Raw genomic sequence first — 24,171 nt, forward strand, 5'->3', positions numbered from 1 at the left:
CAGTAATTGCTCATTGCAGGCTTCAGGGAATCCAAATCTACCCATACCTGGACGACTGCCTGATACAAGCGGACAACGAAAGAAAGCTAGCAGAAGATTTACAAAGGGTCATTTATCTGCTACAAGCCCTGGGATACACAGTCAATTTAAAAAAGTCAAGACTGATACCATCCCAGAGAATAACCTTTTTGGGTGCAGAGTTGGACACATCAAGGCAAATGGCATTCCTAACAGTAGAAAAACAGGAGCAGCTACCTCTCTACTTCTTGGCCTTACAGAACCATCTGACAGCAAGAAAAGTTCTGCAAGCCTTGGGCTTCATGGCATCCTGCATAATATTGGTTCCTCATGCCAGACTGCATATGAGAAAACTACAGTGGTACCTAAGGAATTTATGGTCTCAACACAAGCACAGCTTGGAAACCCAGATTCCCATTATTCCGTGCCTGAAGCAAGAATTCCTATGGTGGGCTCAGGCTTGTCAATCAAACACAGGATTGCCTTTTCACAGTACTCAACCAAGCCAAACCATCACGACAGACGCCTCAGTCCTCGGTTGGGGGGCACACATGCTGGACAAATGCATACAAGGCTTATGGTCTCAAAACCAGCTGCACCTACACATAAATCTAAAGGAAATGCTGGCAGTAAAACTGGCAATTCAGGCATTCAGACCATTCCTTCAGCAAGGTCTATTGATGATAAGGACAGACAACACCACAGTTATGTGGTACATCAACAAACAGGGAGGCACACACTCGTATCCTCTTTGCCGGATGGCACTGGATCTCTGGAATGTGGCCCTGAGTTACAACATATAGTTAAAAGCAATTTTTGTACCAGGAAAAGAAAACATCCTAGCAGACATTTTAAGCAGGACTACCACGGATGCCCACGAATGGATGCTGCATCCGGACATCTTCAAAATCATTACAAGAAAATGGGGACTCCCAGAAATAGACTTATTCGCATCCCCACACAATCACCAACTAAAGAAATTCTGCACAAGGACGTACCACCCACTTGCTTGGAAGGTGGACTCCCTATCCTTCAGTTGGAAAAACCTGACAGCATATGCATTTCCACCACTTCCTTTGATGCACAAAGTGCTATTGAAGATCAAAGAGGACCGTCCAAGGATCATTCTGATAGCTCCAGACTGGCCAAGGCAACATTGGTACCCATTACTGAGGAGCATGTCTCGGGAACAAATATGGCCACTACCCCTGGTTCCCTTGCTGTTAACACAGAACAACTACAACAATCTGCATCCAAACCTGAAAACTTTGCAGCTGACTGCCTGGAACATTGCATAAGACCAATTAACCCAAATTTATCCCAAAGGGTTAAAGACATTATCCTTGAGGCTCGCAGACCCTCAACAAGAAAAAATTACTCAGCAAAATGGAAAAGATATCTCATTTGGAGTACTCAGAAGATGTGTCACTGGTAAACATAGCCAACATTCTGGAATACTTGGCAGAGCTCTTCCACACAGGCCTGTCCTATTCCTCCATCAAGATTCATGCATCAGCTATTTCAGCAGAATACGACTTGGATCCTCCTGTCTTCTCACATCCTCTGCTCAGACAGTTTCTGAGAGGAATTAAAAATGTAAAGCCGCCTAGGAAGCCACCATTACCAGCATGGGACTTGAACTTTGTGCTAGAAAAATTGACACTTCCTCCTTTCGAACCAGCAGCAACAGCAGAATTGCAATACTTATCATGGAAGACTGCTTTCCTGCTGGCAATCACTTCAGCAAGAAGGGTATCTGAACTTCAGGCATTAATGGCAGTGCAACCCTCAAGATAGAGTGTCCATGAGAACAAATCCTTCCTTTATGCCTAAGGTGGTTTCCAGAGTTTCTTTAAATCAGGCTATCCACCTACCTACATTCTTCCCTAACCCACAGAACAGGGGAGAAAGACTGCTACATACCTTGGATGTACATAGACAATTACGCTATTACCTGGACAGGACCAAGGGCAATAGGAAAACTGACCAGCTCCTGGTAGCATATGCAACAGGAAGGGAAGGAAAAGCAATTTCAAAACAGACAATCTCCAAGTGGATAGGAAATTGCATTAGATTTTGTTACTCCTACCATGGAAAGAAAACTCCAGAGAACATCAGGCCTCACTCTACAAGGGCAACAGCCACTACCACAGCCTTCTTACGAGGAGTGGCTACCAAGGACATTTTAGAAGCTGCTACTTGGAGCTCCGTGCATACATTTGCCAAGCATTATAATTTACCTTTATACTCTAGATCCCGAGCAGGCTTTGCCACTGCTGTTTTGCAAGGGATCCTAACTACACCATAACTTTGTCCACCTCCCCCAGTTTGGCTATGGTATTCTACCCATTTGTAAGGACTGCAGATGCATCCTTGAAGGACATAGTACAGTTTTGTACCTACCATAAATGTAGATGTCCGATAGGAATGCATCTGCAGTCAGGATTACCCACCCGCCTTCCCTCTGTGGTGCTCCTAGGGTATTTGCCCATCTTATAGCTAGCTGGGGGAATCTATTATGGTGTATTTGTTTGTATATATGTACATACATGCTTATTTTTTGTGTTTGCTCTCTACTATTTGGAATCATTGGCATTTATCCAAATTTAGCCTTCCAAGAGGGCACCTGGCATCTGGGGCAAGAAACACTGAGGAAAATGGCGTCGGCTGATGCCTTTATACCCGAATAACTGCAGCTATGATGTCGGGTGAAGTGCGACACCAGCCGAGGCCAGACCCAGACTTTGGAATCTGGCCGACCGAAGGGCTGCCTGACGACAGGACAACCCATTTGTAAGGACTGCAGATGCATTCCTATCGGACATCTACATTTATGGTAGGTACAAAACTGTACTTTTTAAAGGATCTACTTTCCAGCTTTGGGTCCTTCTGCATCTAATTCTACTCTGGAGCCCAAGGAGCACAGGAAATGCTCACCTGCCCGTCTCCTAAATCTGCTCCATCATTTGAGTCAACCGCTAAGCTGCCTAAGATCTCTGATCCAACTTCTTCAGATCTGACATCCACAGTCACTAAAGTCTGTTCAGCCCTGGAGTTCTCACTTTTCTCAAGCCAGTTTCACCAAGGCTCCAGTCCCCCTTTTTGCAGCAAACTTCCGGGATGTTATCTCACCTGCCTTCTACATAATCTTCTATCAGGTCCTTCTGAAATTTCTCCAAGGCCAATCTGGCTAGGATGATGAGGAAATTCCTCCGGGTTCAGATCCATATGGGGTCCTACCTGCTTCCTTCGGATCCATGAGCCTCCAACTTGTTTTCCATCCCATCCTTTCTCCTTTTCTGATCCAACCAGCGATTTCAGAGCCACTGGATCTGAAGATACCATCTTTGACTCAGTGTGTTCCTGACACGTTCAAAGCTGAACCTCACCCCCACCCCGTGAGCAGAGTGAGTCTCTGAGCCGAAGTGTTGGTGCCAGATCCAGGGTGATGACTTCCACTGTGGGAGGCTCAGAGCTGATGCTACCCCTCAGAGCCTCAGCAATGAACAGCTAGAGTCCCACTCCTCTCTCAGAGCAGAGATACAGGCAGGGTCAGAGCAGAGCTCAACAGCACTAAGAGTTACTGCTCTGATGAGGTTGGGTATGGCTTTTCCTTCACCTTCAAGGTGGGGAAGAGGGTGTTCTCCCATCTGAGAACTCTCTCGAATCTTACTTCCTTGGATCCTAACCCCATCCCCCCATCCAGCTCCAGCTTTTGAGCTTCATCTGTCTATTCCATGGGGACAGCCGACCCTTATGAGCGTCCAGGCAGGTCCAGTTCAGCAACTTCCCATTTCTTTTGACACCTCTCCAGATTATCCCACTGAAGAGGTTCTCCAGAAGAGATTGTGTAAGAGATGGCATTTAGACCCCCCCTCCAGTAATCGCTAACTGAGAATATTGATTTTGAAGAAAGGGAAGGGTCCCCCAGATCACCACCATAATACATCTCCTTTGGAGACATTGTAGAGATTCTTCGCCAGAAAGATGGTTGGTCCTCCGAACCCCCTTCCTAAAAGGAGTCTGTGCTCATAGAAGCCTTCACATCTGCCCCATCTATCATAGAAGCCTTCACATCTGCCCCATCTATGTCTTGGACTACTCCCCAGTGGATGACCTTGTGGAGTTTGTCTCCCTCTGGGCTTGGAAGGAGCCAGGCACCATAGAAACCTATTCCCCGTTGTCTGGATAAGATCCTAGCTCCACCAAAAGACGGGCCTTTTTGGAGTAAGGGAATTCATGTAGATGCCTTGGTTGTTGTGATAGCCACAAAAAGGAGCTGGCTGAACAGAGATCCTCTGTCCATCCTACTAGTAGAGAATCTAGGATGTTTGATAGGTTTGGAAAGAGTATTTACACTTGAGCGACCTTTGCCTTACCATCACTTAATTACATGGCACATTTTACTAGACTACAGAGGGACTTGATTAAGGAACTCTCTTAAGTCTAGTCTTGGGACCAATTTGGCAGAGGAGCAAAAGTTTTTTTTTCTTCACAACTGGCCACCCTTCAGTCTATGTCTAATGCCTCCATGAGGCTAATCTCTCATACAGCTGAAGGTTCCTCACGGGGCTACAGGTTCAGGCATAGCCATCAGGAGACATGCTTGAATGCGCTTGTGTGATTTTGTGGAGCCTTTCAAGACTTCTTTCATCAGTGCTCCTTTTGGTGGATCTCCATTGTTTAGACCTACTGTTAGACAGCTTTCCCCATAGTGAACAAGATGGAAACACCTTGTCTGCCATGGGAATCCATATTTTGACGTCACAAAGAGTCTTTTCGAGGAATCTGCGCAACGGAAAAAATATGTGGTTCTGAAAATCTCAAGGACCTTTTCAGAACTAACAAAGTGACGTTTTCCCATGGGCAGAGTGGGAAATTCCAGTGGAAGACACAATTCTCTTGGCAGAGGAGGTCTGCAAAACCAAGGTTTCTGAGATTTCTTTTTGGATAGACCCTTTCATTGTTCCTAATGGGTTGCCAACTGTTCTTCTCTGGAGGCAGTTGGGGGGTGCTTGTCTTTGCACGTAGAAGCCTTGGTAGCTATCGCTAAAGATTCTTGGGTGCAAAAGATCATATCCAGAAGATATTTTATTCCCTTTTTACAAACTCCTCCACTCAAACGGAAACGTTTTCCCGATTTTCCACCCAATCATTACTAGAATTTCAAAAGCTGCTAGACAAGAGAGGCAGCCATGAAGTCCCACCAGACCAAAGAAGATCTGGAACTTATTCAAGGTTATTTTTGGTGCCAAAGAAAACAGGAAACCTGAGACCCATTTTGGATCTCAGTTATGTAAGTCGGTTTGTGAAAACTCCAAAAGTTCCAGATGTTCACTATTCAGTCCATACTTGCCTATTCAACATAAGGATGGCTGGATGTGCTCCATAGCTCTCCAAGGTGCATACTATCGCATCAAGATGAACAGCTGCTAGCCGAGATATTTGCACTTTTGGCTGGGGGCCAGTCATTGTCCGTTCAGAGTCTTGCCCTTTGACCTCACCACAGCCCCCGGGGTGCTCAACAAATGTATGGCAGTGGTAGTAGCTCATCTCCTGCTCAGATTCAGTGTGTTTCCTTATTTGGAAGACTGGCTCCTCACTGCCCCACCCCGGCATTTCCTCAAAAAAGCCAGGAATTACTTACACCAGTTGTCAGTTCTTGGGGATGACCATGTATCCTCCCAAGTCTCATCTTTAACCATTTCAAGTCTTGGAGTTTATAGGAGCTTCAAAAAAACCTCCAACAAGTAGCAGAAACGAGCATGAATGGGAGATGTAAGAAGGGGAAATTTGGACAGTCCTGTGGCCTCACATTTTGTCAAAGTTCATAACAGTAACACTGAAGGATTTATTTTCAGTGTTTTAGCAAGACCACATTTCGAGGTTGGCAATTTCAAGGCGGAACCTAAGTTAGTATATAAGTTGATTCATAATTATCATACTTTATAGACAAGGGGCATGAACTTAGATGTTGGTTTATCATCATGAAATATTTTAGGATATTTTATAATATTTGTACAATGATACCTTTGTTTGGTAATAATTTTGAGTAGGATAACCTCGTACTTAGATAATTTTGTATCATGAATTTGCATTTTGACAAAGTTTCGTACTTTGATATGTACTAAAAGTATTCAACATCATGTAATGTTGCATTGTGACAATTTATTTATTAATTTATTCATTCATGAAAATTTTGATTCTGGAGTAGCTGATGTGTGTTATATTTATAAATTTGAAGTATTCATTCACTCATTTGTATATTATGTTCTTGGACGTCAGATAAGACTAAGTTCTTTTGTAAAACTTATTACTAAGCATAAGCGGCAGATTTATGGTTATTTTCATGTGAATTTGGAAAATTTATTTATCTATTTATTTTGCATCTGCCACGGTGCTTTGTATATTTTTAAATGATAGTTAAGGACGTGGTGGATTTGAGGTTCAAGAAACATATAGTTCCAATTAAGGAATTAATGAAATGATTGCGTTAATATGTTTGTATTTAAGGAGATGGGTTTGTTTGATGCATTGTCCCATTGAAGGCGAACTGCCGAGGTACCAGGATATGTGAATTAAAGTGCTCAATTTTCCATCTCTGTGGCTGATGTTCGTTTCTGCTACTTGTTGGAGGTTTTTTTTGATGCGTTCTTAAATATTTGGTGTTTCATTATAGTTTATAGGAGCTTGCCTGGACAAAATTAATCAAATGACCTTTCTTCCACAAAACAGAGTGCATACCTTGAAATTGCATGTTAGTCAGATTTTCTCTCCCTTTTTGCTAATCTTGTTCTACTAGACTGGGAAACAGAGTATATATTGCAAACTGCTTGGAGAGAGAGCATAATTTGCTATATTAGATTTTTGGACGACATATTTATTGTATGGATGGGAAGTGATAGTAAGTTACAAGAATTTAAGGGCTATTTAAATACTGCAAGTGACTATCTAAAATTTACATTTAATATGAACAAGAACACAATTTCATATCTGGATACACTTATTAGTGTTGAAAATGGTAAATTTAAATCTAAAATATATAGAAAAGATACTTTTAACAACTCTTACAATACTCTAGTTGTCATCCTAATAGTCAAAAATGGAGTATCATAAAAGGTCAATTTGTAAGAGCTGCTAGAATGACCTCTGATTATTTGGATATGACTAATGAACTTGACCTTATAAGGGAATATGTTTAGAGATAGAGGGTACCCCACACATATAATTGAGGACATTAAGAATTATGTGAAGAATGAATGGGGTAAGAAATACAAACCCATTTTAGGTACTGGTTCGATTAGAATATTGGGTAAAAATATGAAAAAGGATGGTCAGGATGCACCCAATTTTATGAGAGCCTGTATACTTCAACATGCACCGTATGTACACGATATAAGGAAAATTAGAGTCCAATTGGAATATTTTAAAGACTGAACACAATTTATATCAAATGTTGAGGGAACAACCCTTGTTTGTCTCCAAAAATGGAAGAAATTTAAAAAGTGAATTGGAAAGGAAAATAACGAAAAATGACAATAAGGTTAAAAAGGTAGGCACCACTAAATGCGGACAATGTAATCAATGTAGTCAGATTAGTCAGGTACCTACTCTTACATTGGAAGATATGAACAGAACAGAGGTTACTTTTCAAAAAGGTAATTGTAGGACCCCACACATAATATATTTGGCTAAGTGCACAAACTGTCCATGTTTTTATGTGGGCAAGACGGACAGATGCCTTAAGAATAGGATATATGATCACTGTTATTGTATCAGAAAAAATGATACGAAAAATGCTTTATGGAGGCATCTGAACGTCAGTGGTAGCTGTGACACTTTCAAATTTGGTATACTGGAGTGTATCAAAAAGAACCTCAGAGGGGGGAACACAAGTAAAACGAAGGGTGAAAGAGAAACTAGAGGGCAGATAAAGTTAAATGCTTTGGTTTACCCAGGAATAAATGAAAGCATATCCATTAAACCCATATTGGAAAATATTAGTTGAAGTGGGGTCACTGTCTTATATCTTCTGATTACTTTTTTGAAGGCTATATTATTTGCTATTAGTCTTGCTTATTTCAGTTAGTATATGTTTTAACTAAACACCTTTTTGCACATACATTTTTAAATACTGATGTTATTGGGTACGGGGGCACATGTATTTGCCATCATAGTAGACATACAACATATATTACAAGACGTATAGTTAGGATAGGATTTTGGCAGGTTAGTATAGTATAGAATACTGTAAAAAGAATAGGAAGGAATAGAATTGTATATAGAAAGGGCAATCGCCAAGTTTGGAATGCACTGAGCACTTTAATTTTGTAATTGAAGTACCAGAACAATAATGAATTAATAAAGCGGATTGGCTGGTAAGCATGATTTAAATCCGTCATGGTAATAATGGAGTGTTCTGATGAAGTCTACATATTGTTAGATGAAAGCGCTTAACTCAGTTTGTTGGATAAGTTTTATGTTATAAATACGCTGGTTTTTAAACAATAAATGGAAGTATTGGAATTTCATGTGCAAGTGCATACTTGTGTGGGAGCTGTGAACGGAGTTTTGACCTGTAATAGGACAGGTGTTTGAGGCCCTCCATTTTCCTGGTCAGGAACCTCTGTGGTCTCTCCAACTGCTGCATGTGCTTGGCAAGGTACATGCCGAAGGGGGTATTGTACTCGATAATGGGTCTGATAAGGGAGGAGTACAGGTATGTTATGACCTCCTTGTTCCTGGATGAAATACCCTTCCTTATGAGGTGGGCCATGTAGAAAGCCTACTGTACAACGGAGGCAACATGGTGGCCAAAAGTCAGGTTGCTATCAACTTTGGGTGCCCAACTCCCTCATGACTGACTGCATGCTTAGTACATTGTTATTAATGTGATCATTTGGGGGGGCACTATTTTCACCAAAGGGGATAATAATGCATTTCTTGGCATTCAGTTTGAGGCCATGCTTCTGGCACCAGTCATTAGTTTGGTTAAGGCCCTCTTGGAGGATGTTCACATCACTAGGGGAGTTTGAGAGTGCCCAGCTTGCAGTCATCTGCAAACTTGGTCAGCCACAGACAACTGGCTTTGGCTTGCACCTCAAAAAAGTATATCACAAACAGTAAAGGCCCCAAGACTGACCTTGGGGTACGCAGCTTATTACGGGTCTACTACTAGAGGTGGCTTTCCCTATTTTGACTAAGTGAGTTCTGTCAGTTAGCTACCCAGCTGGAGAGGTTATTTATTGTGCCCGAGTGGGCATAATATGTCAGGAAGGCAAACAGGAGCTTGAAAGGAACTTGTGAGAGTGCATTTATATCAGATCCGCATGTGTAGTCAGTGTAATCCCCTGGCTAAACATATTGTTGAGAAAAGAGCTGCACACACTTAAGTTTGTAGAAGTAGACAAAGTATATGGGAATTCACACCTGGAACATTTGAAAAATGTTACTGAGAGGCACGAGTTAGGATGAACTATCAGAATGAGAGCTGATAGAGGTTCTGGTCTGAATGGCCAGATTCCGCTGGACCCTGCTTTGAAAACTCACAGGTTGCATAGGTTTTGATGCATTTATTTGCTGCTCATTTTCTTGTATCGTATGCCGTACATTTTTAATCTGCATGTCTACACTGTTTCATTGGATATCTAGCACTTTAAATGCGAGATTAAATGATGTATAGTGATTCTTTCCTGATACTTTGTAACCATTGATTGCTATGTGGTGATTGGATGGTTTCTCTGAAGATCACTAATTTGATCGGTTAATGAAAGTTTTGTATTCATTGTTTTTTATTCTATTGTGGTCTGATAATGCAATGATCTGAAGTAGGAGATTCATTTGTCTGCAACCTGTGGGTTATGGATCCGATATCGGATCCGAACCGGCATGGTTTTCCAGCTATGGATCCGAGCTCTCAGCTCCTCCCCTCAACCATAATGCCCTGCTCTCCCTACATGACCTCAGATCTAGTTTGCCGCGCTGGTGACCAGATTGGTTTTCTTGAGCTCTACAGCTAAGTGGTTTTCTTAACTTTTTCTAGTGCAAAAATTTAAATTTTTTTTGACAGTTTGAGTGAAAGTTTAGGTTCCCCTTTTTGGTAGTTAAACTTGTTTAGTTATATTAAGCTTTTATACTTAGTTTCCCTCCCCTAGCTGGTAGCGTAGTGTGTGTTTGGGCCTGTTGTGTGTCTAGTTTACTTTTACTTTTTACCTTAGTTTAAGTAATATCTAGGCTCTTAGGATGTCAGAACAACCTAAGGCTATTTTTTCGAAGTGCTCCGAGTGTGGCCATAAGCTTTCCCCTGCTGATGGCCACACTCAGTGCGTTCGATGCCTTGGGGTTGAACACCTCACTTCTGGATGTTCCATTTGTGCAGGGTTCAACCCCAGGGCATTGAAGGAGCGGAGGTCTAAGCTGGTCCTGGCGGGACTTTTGCCCCCGGACTCGGCTCTGACCTCCGCTCCTTCGGGGGGAACCGTGTCTATGGTTCCCTCCTCTCCGGCTCCCCCTCCTCCTCCTGGGACTCAACCTCCCTGTAGTGGTTCGGAGGAGAGGGAAGCTAGAAAGAAGGACCGGAGGGAGAAGCACCATAAGCGGCGGGCCGAGACCTCTGTTTCAACCCCGCCTGCCAAGCGGGCTTCTCCTCTGGCCTCCTTGTCTGCTGGTTCTCCCCCTCCTCGGCTCCGGTCACCCGTGTGCTTTTCACCGGGACCTGAGGACGAGGAGACCCGATCTCCGTCGAGGCTATCCAGGAGGCACTCAAGGCCTACCTCGGTAGCCTCGTCGAGATCGACCTATAGTTTATCAGACGCTGATCTGGACCGGATGATGAGAAGGTTCATCCAGGCCCAGATGCAGATGGGAGTGCTCTTGCCTCCCCCCCCTCTGGGGGGGAGCTCGACCCCTTTCTTTAAACCTATAGCTCCTTCTCCGACCCACTACCCGGGTTCGGAGCAGTTGGAGCCGAGCAGCTTCGGAGCCGGGGGTGGGTCGGCGCCGATAGTACTCGGTACTTTGGATCCGACCCTGCCCTCGAGTGCTTCGGATCCGACCTCTCGGAGCCTGGATCCGAGCTTCGGATCCGGGGGGATCAGTGCTCCTTCGGCGCCGTCTGTGTCGGAGCGCACTGTCCCCTCGGATCCGAGCGCTTCGGTGCCGGCTCCGATCCACTCCTCGGATCCGAGGGGGAGCAGATTGTCGGATCCTTTGGTCGAGGTCGGCTCCCCTTTGGCTTTTGATGTAGTGGAGAGGGCCCTGTTGAGGGTCTCCGGATCCCCGGCACTTGCTTCGGCTCCGTCCCGCGCTCCATCTGCACTGGGCCAGGCTTCCACCATCTGGCCACTGGGACAGCCCGCTCCTTTGCCCCAAGTTCCTTTGGAACAGGTCACTGTTTGTGAGGAGTCCTCTGACAGCCCCCCGGAGGATGCCCCCCGCAAACATACGTGCAAAAGGAGGCACATTGACTCCTCCGAGTCTCTCACAGAAGACACGGACTTGGAGGAAGGGGAAGGCTCCCCAAGATCACCCCCTGAGGATGTCTCATTTGGAGACATCATGGAAATGCTCCGCATAAGGGGGGGGGTGGTCTGCCCCCAAGTCTTCCTCGGATGAGTCCGTGTTCTTGGAGGCATTTGAAGCGGGCCCATCTACCTCTTGGGTGTCCCCTCCTGCCGACCCCCTGGTGGACCTCATTACCACCAGGGCGTGGAAGGAACCGGACACCGTGGAGCCAATCCCAAAAAGGCCCGACCGTATACTTAGTCCCCCGGCTGACCGTGCCCATTGGAGTAAGGGGCCTCCGGTAGATGCCATGTTGACGGCGGCTGCCACCAAGAGGGAACTTGCTCAGGAGAGTCCCTCAGTCCATCCCCCGAGCAAGGAGTCTCGGATGATGGACCGCTTGGGGAAGCGGATGTTTAGTTCAGCGACCTTTTCAGTAAGGGCGCTGAACTACCTGGCACATGTGATTAGGATGCAGCGCGATCTTATTAAAGAATACGCTGCATTTCCCCCCCCAGAGTCCATGTCGGAGGACAAAGTATTGCACTCCACCCGTATGGCCACTCTCAGGTCCGTCACTAATACCTCTATGCGGTTACTGTCCCACGCTATGGAAGGTGCCGCTAGAGCTGCAGGGGCAGGCCTAGTTACTAGACGTCAGGCCTGGCTCCGTCATTGCGATTTCACGGAGCCCTTCAAGGCGTCATTTGCGAACGCCCCCTTCGATGGTTCTGCCCTCTTTGGCAAAACTGTTCGTGATACCTTGACCCAGAGCGAAAAGGACGGGAAGACGCTGTCTGTCGTCGGAATCCGCTTCTCTGTGCCCCAGAGGCCCTATTCTAGGAACCAAAAGGGCCAGAAGAAGATGTAGTTCCGGAAGTCGCAGCAATCCCAGCCCGCTCCGGACAACCAGTCCTTCCGTGGCAGAGGAGGACAGGGAGGACGCCACCCCAGGGGCAGAGGGGCTCCCAGGAACTTCGGGTCCAAAGAACCCTTCTCTGAACGGCCCGCGCAGCAGCCCTAAAGGGTTGCTCAGCTGCTCCACTCTGGAGGCAGTCGGGGGACGTTTTTCAGAGCACCTAGCGGCATGGGAGTCCATAACAACAGACCACTGGGTCCTCCAAATCATATTCAGAGGATACCATATCCCATTTCGTCACATGCCAAAATTGAAGTCCCTCCCCGACGTTCCACCCGGTCAGTGGGAGGCCGCTTTGGATGAAATTGGCCGTCTGCTAAAGAAAAGAGCCATCCAGCCCGTCCCCCCAGACCAGATCGGATCAGGGTTCTACTCCAGGTTCTTTTTAGTGCCAAAAAAGATGGGGGATCTAAGACCAATTTTAGACCTTTCTCTCTTGAACCTGACCGTTCCCAAAGAGAAATTCCGAATGGTTACGTTGCAGTCTATTCTCCTCCTTCTGGGAGAAAATCACTGGATGTGCTCCATAGACCTCAAGGATGCGTACTGCCATATACTGATGGACAGGTGCTCCAGGAGGTTTCTCCGCTTCCGGCTGGGAGCCAGTCACTACCAATTCCAAGTCCTTCCCTTTGGTCTCACCACAGCCCCCAGGGTGTTCACCAAAGTATTAGCAGTGGTAGCGGCCCACCTGAGGCTTCAGCGGGTGCAGGTCTTTCCCTACCTGGACGACTAGCTTCTCACCGCCCCAACAAGGCATCTACTACTACTGGCGCGAGACTCCTTTCTCCATCTTGCTCCCCGTCTGGGCATCACAATAAACACAGAAAAATCCAACCTAGCACCCACGCAGTTCATAGATTTTATAGGTGCCAGGTTAGACACGAGGCGATTAAGAGCCTTCCTCACTGCGGACAGAATTCAAAATCTGCAGCTCCAGGTGCGGGCCATTCTCCATTGAAGCTCAGTTCCGGCGGAGTTGGTCCTGAGGGCCCTAGGGTCCATGGCGGCAGCAATAGCGCTTCTTCCTCTCGCCAGGTTCAATATGCGCATCCTTCAATGGACACTCCTAGTTCAGTGGTCGTATCTTGCTCTTCCTATGCATCACCCCATTGCGATCAGCAAGGCTTGCAAGCAGTCCCTCCTGTGGTGGCTACACTCTCCAGATCTCCACGGAGGCCGCCCCTTTTGTGCTTCTCCCCCTCTCGCCACAGTGACCACGGACGCCTCCCGCCTTGGGTGGGGGGGGGGGGGCATTTTGCAGGCCGGACGGTCCAAGGCACGTGGAACGATTCAGAGACCTTACTGCATATCAATGTTCTAGAGATGAGAGCAGTGCTCTTAGCGTTGCTAGCACTTCAGACCTTTCTTCCCTTCGGAACAATTGCGATTCAATCGGACAACATGTCTGTTGTCTGGTATATCAACAAGCAAGGAGGAACCAGGTCTTACCCTCTTTGTCGAGAAGCCATGAGAGTGTGGGAATGGGCAATCTCCACCAACCGCTTTCTCATAGCAACGCATATTCCGGGTCGGTCCAACATCCTTGCGGACAAACTCAGTCGCACCATTCTCACCCCTTACGAGTGGTCTCTCAATACTCAGGTAGCGGAACGCATCTTCGCACGATGGGGAACTCCTTGTTGCGATCGTTTTGCGTCTCCCTCAAATGCCAAGTGCGACAGTTTTTTCGCTCTAATACCTCCTCCCGGAGGTACCCCAAGAGACGCTCTGGTGCATGCTTGGCCACCCGGTCTTCTTTATGCTTACCCACCCCTTGCCTCTGATACTCCAAGTTCTTCAGAAAGCCTCTCGGTTGGGGTGCAGAATGATTCTCATTGCCCCATTTTGGCCTCGACAGATCTGGTTCCCTTTCCTAAGGTCTCACTCAGTGAATCCTCCTTGGATTCTAGATCCCATTCCGGATCTGATATCTCATCCATCCCGCTTATCACCCCCGAATCTGGACAACCTGAAGCTGACCGCTTGGCTGCTCCAGTTCCACTCCTGATCAGGACTCCCGGTATTTCGTCCCCTGTTAAGGCCATCCTGGTGGCAGCTCATAAACCATCCACCAGGAAAGTTTACCGCAGTAAGTGGAAACGGTTCTCCTTGTGGGCGGAGCAGCAAGGCCTAAACCCCTTCACAGTTCCCCTTCCTCTGGTGCTTGACTTCTTAACAACTCTTTTTAATGATGGTGCCAGCAGTTCCACGGTCAAAGTACAACTTGCGGCAATTTCTCATTATCATATTGGTCATGACTCCAGTCCACTGATGTCTGCCAAATTGTGTAAGATTTTCCTAAAAGGTACTTTCCTTCTCAGGCCCCCTGTAAAGCAAGTGGTTCCTCCTTGGGACCTTTCTTTGGTCCTCCAGGCCTTGACCGCTCCCCCCTTCGAACCGGCGGCTACGGTAGATCTGAAATTTTTATCTTTCAAGACGGCCTTTTTAGTAGCCATTACTTCGGCCAAGAGAGTCTCAGAACTTCAAGCCTTATCAGCCAAGCCTCCTTACTTGGTCTTTCATCCGGACCGTGTATACCTCAGGACCAACCCATCCTTTCTTCCTAAGGTAGCTTCTGAAGCAAACATTAATCAATCCATTAACCTCCCCGTTTTCTTTCCTAAATATCAAAACAAGGGTGAATACAAGCTTCATTCCTTAGATGTTCACAGGCAACTTAGATTTTATCTAAACAGGACGGCTGGTCATAGGCAATCCCAGTTGTTTATTTCCTTTGCTAAATTTAATCTGGGCAAGCCAATTTCTAAAGTCTCGTTATCTCGCTGGATTTCACAGTGCATCTTATTGGCTTATCAAGCTTCTGGAAGGCCCGCACCGGAGGGTGTACATGCCCATTCAACCCGGTCAGTCTCTACCTCGGCGGCCTTTAAGGCTAGGATTCCTCTAGATGATATTTGTTCAGGAGCCACTTGGGCTTCATCTCAAACCTTTATTTCCCACTACAAGTTGGATATCACATCTAGGGGTAGAGCATCCTTTGGCTCCGCGGTGCTCCGGAATATCCTTCCATGATGGCCGCCCAAGATTCAGGTAGCTGGGGACTCTGTCCCACAGGTTGCAGACAAATGAATCTCCTACTTCAGATTTAGAAGTTATGTACTCACCATAACGTTCCATCTGAGTAGGTGTATTCATTTGTCTGCAACCATCCCGCCCTCCTATCCCCCTGACCTTTTTCAGTTTCCTGCATATTATGTGTTACCCTTTTCAGGGTATTCATGCTGTTGGCAAACTCGATCTGAGGTCATGTAGGGAGAGCAGGGCATTATGGGTGAGGGGAGGAGCTGAGAGCTCGGATCCATAGCTGGAAAGCCATGCCGGTTCGGATCCGATATCGGATCCATAACCCACAGGTTGCAGACAAATGAATACACCTACTCAGATGGAACGTTATGGTGAGTACATAACTTCTAATTTTATATCGCAAAAGCGCTTACCTAATTGCAATAAAGTTTTAAATTTACTTGTACTTCACTCTGGCTTTTGATATTACATTATACATTAGTGCCATGTTTCGTGTCCATATTTTTTTGTACTTATTTATGGACTTATCGTGCTTTTATACTGGACACTGACTGCACTGAGTGGACATTTTCTTCTGCTGTTCTTACACCATTTCTTGGAGCAAACTATTCAAGGCACGTGGTCCCCAGAAGAGAACTATTTGCATATAAATGTTTTAGAGATGAGAGCAGTCCTTTTAGCTTTGCAGGCTTTTCAGAACTCTTCCTCTAGGGACAGTTACATTTGCTATATAGATGGACAACATGCCAGTGGTATCATACAAACGGGGGGGGGGGAGAACGAGGTCTTATCCCCTTTGCCAAGAAGCAATGAGAGTCTGGCAGTGGGTGATCCTCCTCCAGCTGCTTTCTTATAGCAACTCACATTCTGGGGAACTCCAACATTCTAGCCAACAAGCTCAGCAGTACTATTCCAATGCCTCATGAGTGGTGTCTCAATCATGCAGCGGAAGAAAGGATCTTTTGCCGATGGGGTCAACCTTGCTGCAATCTCTTTGCCTCTCCCCTCAACAAGTACAGTGGGTTTCTTGCCCTCATTACCCCTCAGAGTTACAAGAGATGCTGTAGTCCATGTTTGGCCCTCCTGTTTCTTGTACGCTTTCCCTCCCTTACCTGTAATTCCCAAATTTCTTCAGAAAGCACTCTGGTTGAAGAAGGTTATCTTCATTGCCCCCTTTTGGCCTTGGCAAAGTTTGGTTCTCCTTTCTGTGGTCTCACCTTCTGTGTCCCCCTTGGGCACTGAACCCCAGTCCAGATCTGGTATCCCATCCCTCAGGGATGGCTCACCAGGACATTCCAGGCATCAAGCCAACTGCATGGTTTCTGCAGTTCCAGGCATTCTTCACCAGTTCACCAAATTTTAATAACCTCGCAGAAACATTTCACGAGGAAGATACAACAGTGTAAATGGAAAAGATTTTCCTATTTAGCACAAAAGGGAACTGGATCCCATTACTGCTCCCCTTACTGCTGTTTTAGATCACCTTGCTTTGATTTTTCAAGGAGAGGATAGTTTCTTCACCATCAAAATTCAGCTAGCAGCCATCTCTGATTTCCACACTGGAGATGATGCTTTCCCTAAAGGTGCTTTTTCTTAGTCATCCGATTTAATGATGTTACTGCACTTTGGGCTCTTATTTATTTTCCAGAGCTTGGTCCAACCTCCATTTGAGCCTTCAGCCAAGTCTGATCTCAAAATTCTGTCTTGGAAGACCGTCTTTTTGTGGCTATTTCTTCAGCTAGATGAGTTTCTCAACTCAAAGTGCTCTCTTCAAAACTGCCTTGTTTGAGTTTACATAAAGGCAGGGTTACCTTATGTACTAATCCATCTTCTTTTTTTTTTTTTTTTTTTTATACACCAAAAATAACCTGTGAAGCAAACGTCAACCAAGTAATCGATTTGCCAGTTTTCTTTCCAAAATTTTCCAGTAAAGGGGAATACATGCTGTACCTTTTGGATGTACATAGGTACCTTTGTTTTTATTTTCATAGAACGAAAGATTTTAGAAAAACTGACCAGCTGTTTCCTTTGCCTGTAACAAATTGGGAAAACCAGTCTCCATAGTCACCTTAGCTAAATGGCTTAACAGATTGTATTTCTTATTTTTACTCATTATGACGTTTGCTTTTGACAAGACCCCGTAAAACTAAGTTTACTAGATGTATGGCTACATTATCTGCATTCTGGGCCTAAGCTTCTGTTGATGAAATTTGTGCTGCAGCCACTTGGTCCAGTACTTTTCTTGCTCATTGCAATTTGGATGTCATCGCCAGAAACAGGGCTTCTTTTGGTTCTGCAGTTCTCAGGAACATTCTTCCATGAGGGCCACCCAGGGTTATTGTAGCTTGAGACTTTGTCTCGTTCATTGAGGAATAAATTAAAAATCACACCATCAGATTTAAAACGTATGTACTCACCATAACTATGCATCTGTGTTGTCTATTTTCATTATTCTTCAACTTCCCACTCTCCTTTTTCATTTGGAAGTGATCTGTTTGTGCATATGACTAGAAAAAGTACTAAAAGAATATAAGTTATATTGTAAATTAGTACATAATGACAGCAGACTGAGTCTGAGGTAATACAGCAGTAAGGAGTATTATGGGTAGGGGGAGGAGCTCGAGAGTCAGATCCAAGAATCTGGAAGAAGTGCGGCCAAGTCGGATCTGACCACATTCATTGAGGAAGAATGAAAATGGATAACACAGATGCATAGTTATGCATCATATATGCAGAAAACTGTACAGAAATTCATACCGGATCGGTCGAGGCCCGGGTTAACAACCGCCACCAGTACTGTTGGCCAACAGGGTGCTGGCGGAAATTGGGCTACTGTTGCCCGAAGGAGAAGAGGCAGAAGGCATGCCTGAAGGCAGGTAAAGGCTAGGACTGTGATAGTGATGGTCGGAACTTTGAATGTTGGCAGTATGACTGGTATAGGGAGGGAGCTAGCTGATAGGATGAAACAAAGGACAGTTGGTATATTGTGTGTGCAAGAGACCAGATGGAAGGGGAGCAAGGCTAGGTGTATCAGAGGCGGTTTCAAATTGTTTTATCATGGTGTGGATGGGAGGAGAAATGGCGCAGGCATTATCCTGAAGGAACAGTATGCTAAGAGTGTTTTGGAGGTGAAGAGTATCGGATAGAGTGATGTTTATGAAGCTGGAAATTGATGGTGTAATGATGAATGCTGTTAGTGCATATGCTCCACAAGTTGGGTGTGCGATGGATGAGAGAGAAAAATTTTGGAGTGAGTTGGATGAAGTGGTGATGACTGTATCCAAGGATGAGAGACTGGTGATTGGAGCACATTTCAATGGGCATGTTGGTGAAGGGAACAGAGGAGATGAGGAAGTGATGGGTAGGTATGGTGTTAAGCAAAGGAATGCAGAAGGTCAGATGGTAGTGGATTTTGCGAAAAGGATGGACATGGCTGTGATGAATATGTGTTTTAACAAGAGCTAGGAGCATAGGGTGACATACAAGAGTGGAGGAAGATGCACACAGGTGGATTATATCTTGTGTAGAAGGGCCAATCTGATGGAGATTGGAGACTGTAAAGTGGTGGCAGGGGAAAGTGCAGTTAGGCAGCATAGGATGGTGGTTTGTAGGATGACATTGGTGATCAAGAAGAGGAGGATGAGTGTGAGGGCAGCACCAAGGATCAAATGGTGGAAATTGAAAAGGTAATTGTGAGGTGATGCTCAGGGAAGCGTTAACAGGCACTGGGTGGCAGTGAAGAGTTACCGAATAGCTGGGTAACTACAGCAGAGCTAGTAAGAGAGATGGCTAGAAGAGTGCTTGGTGTGACATCTGGAAAGAGGAAGGAGGACAAGGAGATCTGGTGGTGGAATGAAGTACAGGAAAGTATACAGAGAAAGAGGTTGGCGAAGAAGTGGGATTGTCAAAGAGATGAGGAAAGTAGACAAGAGTATAAGGAGATGAGGTGCATGGCAGAGAGAGAGGTGGTGAAGGCTAAGAATAAGGCGTATGAAGAGTTGTATAAAAGGTTGGACACTAAGGAGGGAGAAAAGGACCTGTACCGATTGGCTAGACAGAGGGACTGAGCTAGTAAAGATGTGCACCAGGTAAGGATGATAAAGGATAATGAGGGAAATGTACTCACAAGCAAGGAGTGTGTGTTGAGCAGATGGAAAGAGTACTTTGAGGGGTTGATGAATGAAGAGAATGAGAGGGAGAGAAGGTTGGATGATGTGTGGATAGTGAATCATGAAGTGCAGTGGATTAGCAAGGAGGAAGTAAGGATAGCTATGAAGAGGATGAAGAACGGAAAGGCTGTTGGTCCAGATGATATACCTGTGGAAGCATGGAGGTGTTTAGCTGAAATGGCAGTGGAGGTTTTTATCTAGATTGTTTAATGAAATCTTGGAAAGTGAGAGGATGCCTGAGGAATGGAGAAAGTGTTTTGGTACCGATTTTTAAGAATAAGGGTGATGTGCAGAGCTGTAGTAACTATAGAGGGATTAAACTGATCAGTCACAGTATGAAGTTATGGGAGAGAGTAGTGGAAGCTAGGTTAAGAAGGGAGGTGATGATTAGTGATCAGCAGTATGGTTTCATGCCAGGAAAGAGCACTACAGATGCGATGTTTGCTCTGAGAGTGTTGATGGAGAAGTACAGGGAAGGTCAGAAGGAGTTGCATTGTGTCTTTGTGGATTTAGAGAAAGCATATGACAGGGTGCCTAGAGAGGAGTTGTGGTATTGTATGAGGAAGTCGGGTAGTGTCAGAGAAGTATGTAAAAGTGCTACAGGATATGTACGAGGGTAGTGTGACAGCGGTGAGGTCTGCGGTGGGAGTGACAAATGCGTTTAAGGTGAAGGTGGGTTTACATCAAGGATCAGCTCTCAGCCCTTTCTTATTTGCAATGGTGATGGACAGGTTGACAGATGAGATCAGACAGGAGTCCCCGTGGAATATGATGTTTGCAGTGACATTGTGATCTGTAGTGAGAGTAGAACAGTTGGAGGAGATGTGCTCTAGAGAGAAGAGGAATGAAGGTCAGCAGGACTAAGACAGAATATGTGTGTGTGAATGAGAGGGAGGACAGAGGAATGGTGAGGATGCAGGGAGTAGAGGTGGCGAAGGTGAATGAGTTTAAGTATTTGGGATCAACAGTTAAGAGTAATGGTGAGTGTGGAAGAGAGGTGAAGAAAAGAGTACAGGCAGGATGGAGTGGGTGGAGAAGAGTGTCAGGAGTGATTTGTGACAGACTAGTACCAGTAAGAGTGAAAGGGAAGGTCTACAAGAGGGTAGTCAGACCAGCTATGTTATACGGGTTGGAGACGGTGGCATTGACGTGGCAGAGTTGAAGATGTTAATATTTGCACTGGGTGTGACGAGGATGGACAGGATTAGGAATAAGTATATTAGAGGGTCAGCCCAGGTTTCAAGGTTTGGAGACAAAGCTAGAGAGGCAAGATTACGTTGGTCTGGACATGTGCTGAGGAGGGATACAGAAGTATATTGGGAAAAAGATGCTAAGGATGAAGCTGCCAGGTAACAGGAAAAGAGGAAAGCTTAAGATATGATGTGGTGAGAGAGGGCATGCAGGCGGTTGGTGTGACAGAGCAAGATGCAGAGGACAGGAAGAAATGCAAACAGTTGATCTGCTGTGGTGACCCCTAACGGGAGCCGCCAAAAGAAGACGACGAAGGAGGAGCTCGAGAGTCAGATCCAAGAATCTGGAAGAAGTGCAGCCGAGTCGGATCTGACCACATTCATTGAGGAAGAATGAAAATGGACAACACAGATGCATAGTTATGGTGAGCACATAATTTTTAGTTGTATTTTATTAAAAGTGATGACTTCTCAAAGAACTGCCACTATATTAAGTACTTTACACAACTGAACTTGTACAAATGCTTAAACAATGACAATGCTTTAGTAGTAAACACTAGCTTAAATGTAATAACTTAAACTTGCTACTGTTGAGTGGTAAACACTGTGGCACTTCAGTTTTTGAGCAGTAGCAGATTTTATAGTTTCTGGTAGTACAAAATAAACATACTAAGCATCAAGGAGAACAGACCTGATGGGCCATAATTGCTTCCTCTCTGTAGTTCTTTCCTCTAGGACTGCCTAGACTCTACTACTTCGAATGTACATATCTAAAAAGAAATGTGTTGCACAGGCTGTTGAAATAAAAAAAAAAAAATTTCTTTATGCAAATGTGTTTTATTTCTTTAAGATGGTATTTTGGAAAAATGGGCCGAAAAGATGCAGAAAGACTGCTTTTGCATCCAGGGAACCAAAGAGGCACTTTCTTGGTACGGGAGAGTGAAACTACAAAAGGTAAGAGCAAAGGTACAGAATTGTAGCCAGAACTGAGCAGAAAGTGTTTCCTTTCTTCTGTCTAGCATTCACAAAGTAGTCTATATGACATATATTCTATTTTCACTGCCAGTGTCCTACAATCAGGAATGATGTGACTTCAGCATTATATCCAAGTTAGCTGTTGGATATGCTTATGATCTTTTAAATCCTATTAGCACCCCCACCTCTTTAAAAAAAAAAAAAAAAAAAAATGTAATTGTGTTATCCGTGCTTCCACTCTCTGGTGGTTGTCATTTGGCCAGTTTTTCAAGCTGTGAAACATCCTGCTGTATGAGACTCTCATGGTGTTTTGCCATTGCTTCCCTGCCATCATTTGACACTGCATATATAAAAGCAGCATTGCAACTCCAACATATTAAGTTTATTTTGCTGCTTTGGAACCATTTTGTCACTTAACTACATTTTTCCAGAATTGTTTGTCAGAGTGATCTAAAATTCCTGATTCTTGAGTGTAGAAGTTTGCTGCTGCTGCTGTTGAAATGAAGCTAGTTATTTAACGATTTCCTCAATGAAGTCTGTGTGTGCATATGACTAGAAAAAGTGCTAAAAGATTTTCATTCACTATGAGCTTTGTCTTACGAAGTTGCATAATCCTACTTTTAGAGGATGTGTTCTCTGAATTAATATTTGGATTTTCTTTCCATGGACCATCTCAGTGAGTATTTCACGTCTTTTTTTTTTTTTTTTTTGAGTTTCTCCGCTTACTGTTACATTCATTGCTCCCCTGCTGTAAGGTTCATGCCTAATTACAGTATCCCAATTCTTTCTAGCTGTCTTGTACTTTACCTGTATTATAAGCTATCTGGCTTTCTGGTACAAAGGGGTAAAGCCCTAACTGGAGACCCAGGCGACTTGAGGTCTACTAGTAACCAAAGATTCTGGAGAAGATGGGCCACAGATGGTGAGATTGAGTGGCCAATACCAGATGCTCACCTTGGGATGAGAAGTGGGTAACCCAATGTGTGATTGACACCAAGTGGAGATGGGTGTTGTCGCATGTAACAGTAATTACTGGTATATGCACACATACAATGTTGTGCTGTCACAAACTGGTTCTGTGACACAGGGGGCTGAAGTTCTTTCTGACTGTGACCCAGACAACCTGGATTTGATATGCAGGCTGGACACTAGAGGAGACGGTGAATGAGAATGGGAGTGAGAAGCTGATGTCAGCTCAGACATCTTGAGGAAGGAAAGGCAGCTTGGTATTGATACCTTACAGAGACAAGGCTGTTGTGGTATGGATAGTGAGAAGAGACAGATGTCCTTCAAGAATGCAACTGCAGTCCTGACATATGGGTTGTCCTGCCTCAGGCAGCCCTTCGGTCGGCCGGATTCCAAAGTCTGGGTCCGGCGTCGGCTGATGTCGCCTCTTCCCCGACGTCAGAAAGGCTGGGGTATAAAAGCATCAGCCGACGCCATCTTCTTCAGTCTTTCTTGCCGCGCGGTGCCCGAAGCAGAAGCAGTTCGCAAGTGCCGGTTGGCCAGCTCCTGTGTTTTCAGATCCGAAGTCATCAAAAATCTAAGTACCCCGTTGGGGAACCTTTTCTTGCCTCAGCCAATGTCAGATAAAACTGCAAAAGTTAATAATTGCTTGTCTTGTGGTAAACAAATACCTCATAAGGACTTCCATTCTTACTGCCTTCCCTGCCGCGGCCCAGACCACGACGTCTCGGCCTGTGCTGCCTGTGCTTGCTTCAATAAGCGCACACTTAGGCGCCGGGCAGAATTTGCTGAAGATTTTTTTGGGGAAAATTACTCCTATATCATGCCGTCGGAACTACCGACAGCACATATTTCCAAAAAACAGAAGGACCGGGACCGACATTCGCGGCCCGCGACTTCCACCGACACCACGCCAAGCCTACCGCGAGTGTATCGGTCTCTTCGGAGGCGGTAATTCAACCGCTCCAGGCCGACGACACCGCTTTACCGCACACTTCGGTCCCGGAGGCTACCCCGGTGCTGGTTGTTGATTTTCCTCCTGAAACCGAAGCCCAAGATTTGCCTGACACCATACCGGTGGACAAAGTTACTCCAGCACGTGGGGCAGCTAGGCCTCCTGTGTCTATGTCCATCAAGGCCTACACACGTGCTAAGGCTGCCAGCCAGGCTAAGTCTCACCCTCCTAAATCTTTTTCACAGGGTCCCACTTCTGATAAACAGATTATGACTTTAGCTGCAGATCTAATTTCTTTAATCAGGGGCTCTCAGGCTCATCCAGACAGAGGTTCTCAGCCGCCTTCAGACAAAAGGCCTAGGGTTGAGCAGGCAGATACCCTTTCCTCAGATGAAGCCTCTGGTGAGTCAGGCCATTCAGATTCCCAGG

The 24,171-nt window shown here is 45.3% G+C and overlaps 1 protein-coding gene across 1 annotated transcript in view; it reads left to right on the forward strand.

The window, feature by feature from the left end:
* YES1 (YES proto-oncogene 1, Src family tyrosine kinase) overlaps positions 1–24,171 on the forward strand; it is a gene marked incomplete in the record, with an annotated part of 1,508,191 nt that overhangs the window by 1,056,794 nt on the left and 427,226 nt on the right. The window contains 1 exon segment of the mRNA XM_044065234.1: positions 21,697–21,800. Coding sequence (XP_043921169.1) covers positions 21,697–21,800 — 104 coding nt within the window.

The sequence above is a fragment of the Protopterus annectens genome, chromosome 3.part0, assembly GCF_019279795.1.
Source record: "Protopterus annectens isolate FY-2018-M chromosome 3.part0, PAN1.0, whole genome shotgun sequence".
Classification (NCBI taxonomy): Eukaryota; Metazoa; Chordata; order Ceratodontiformes; family Protopteridae; genus Protopterus; species Protopterus annectens.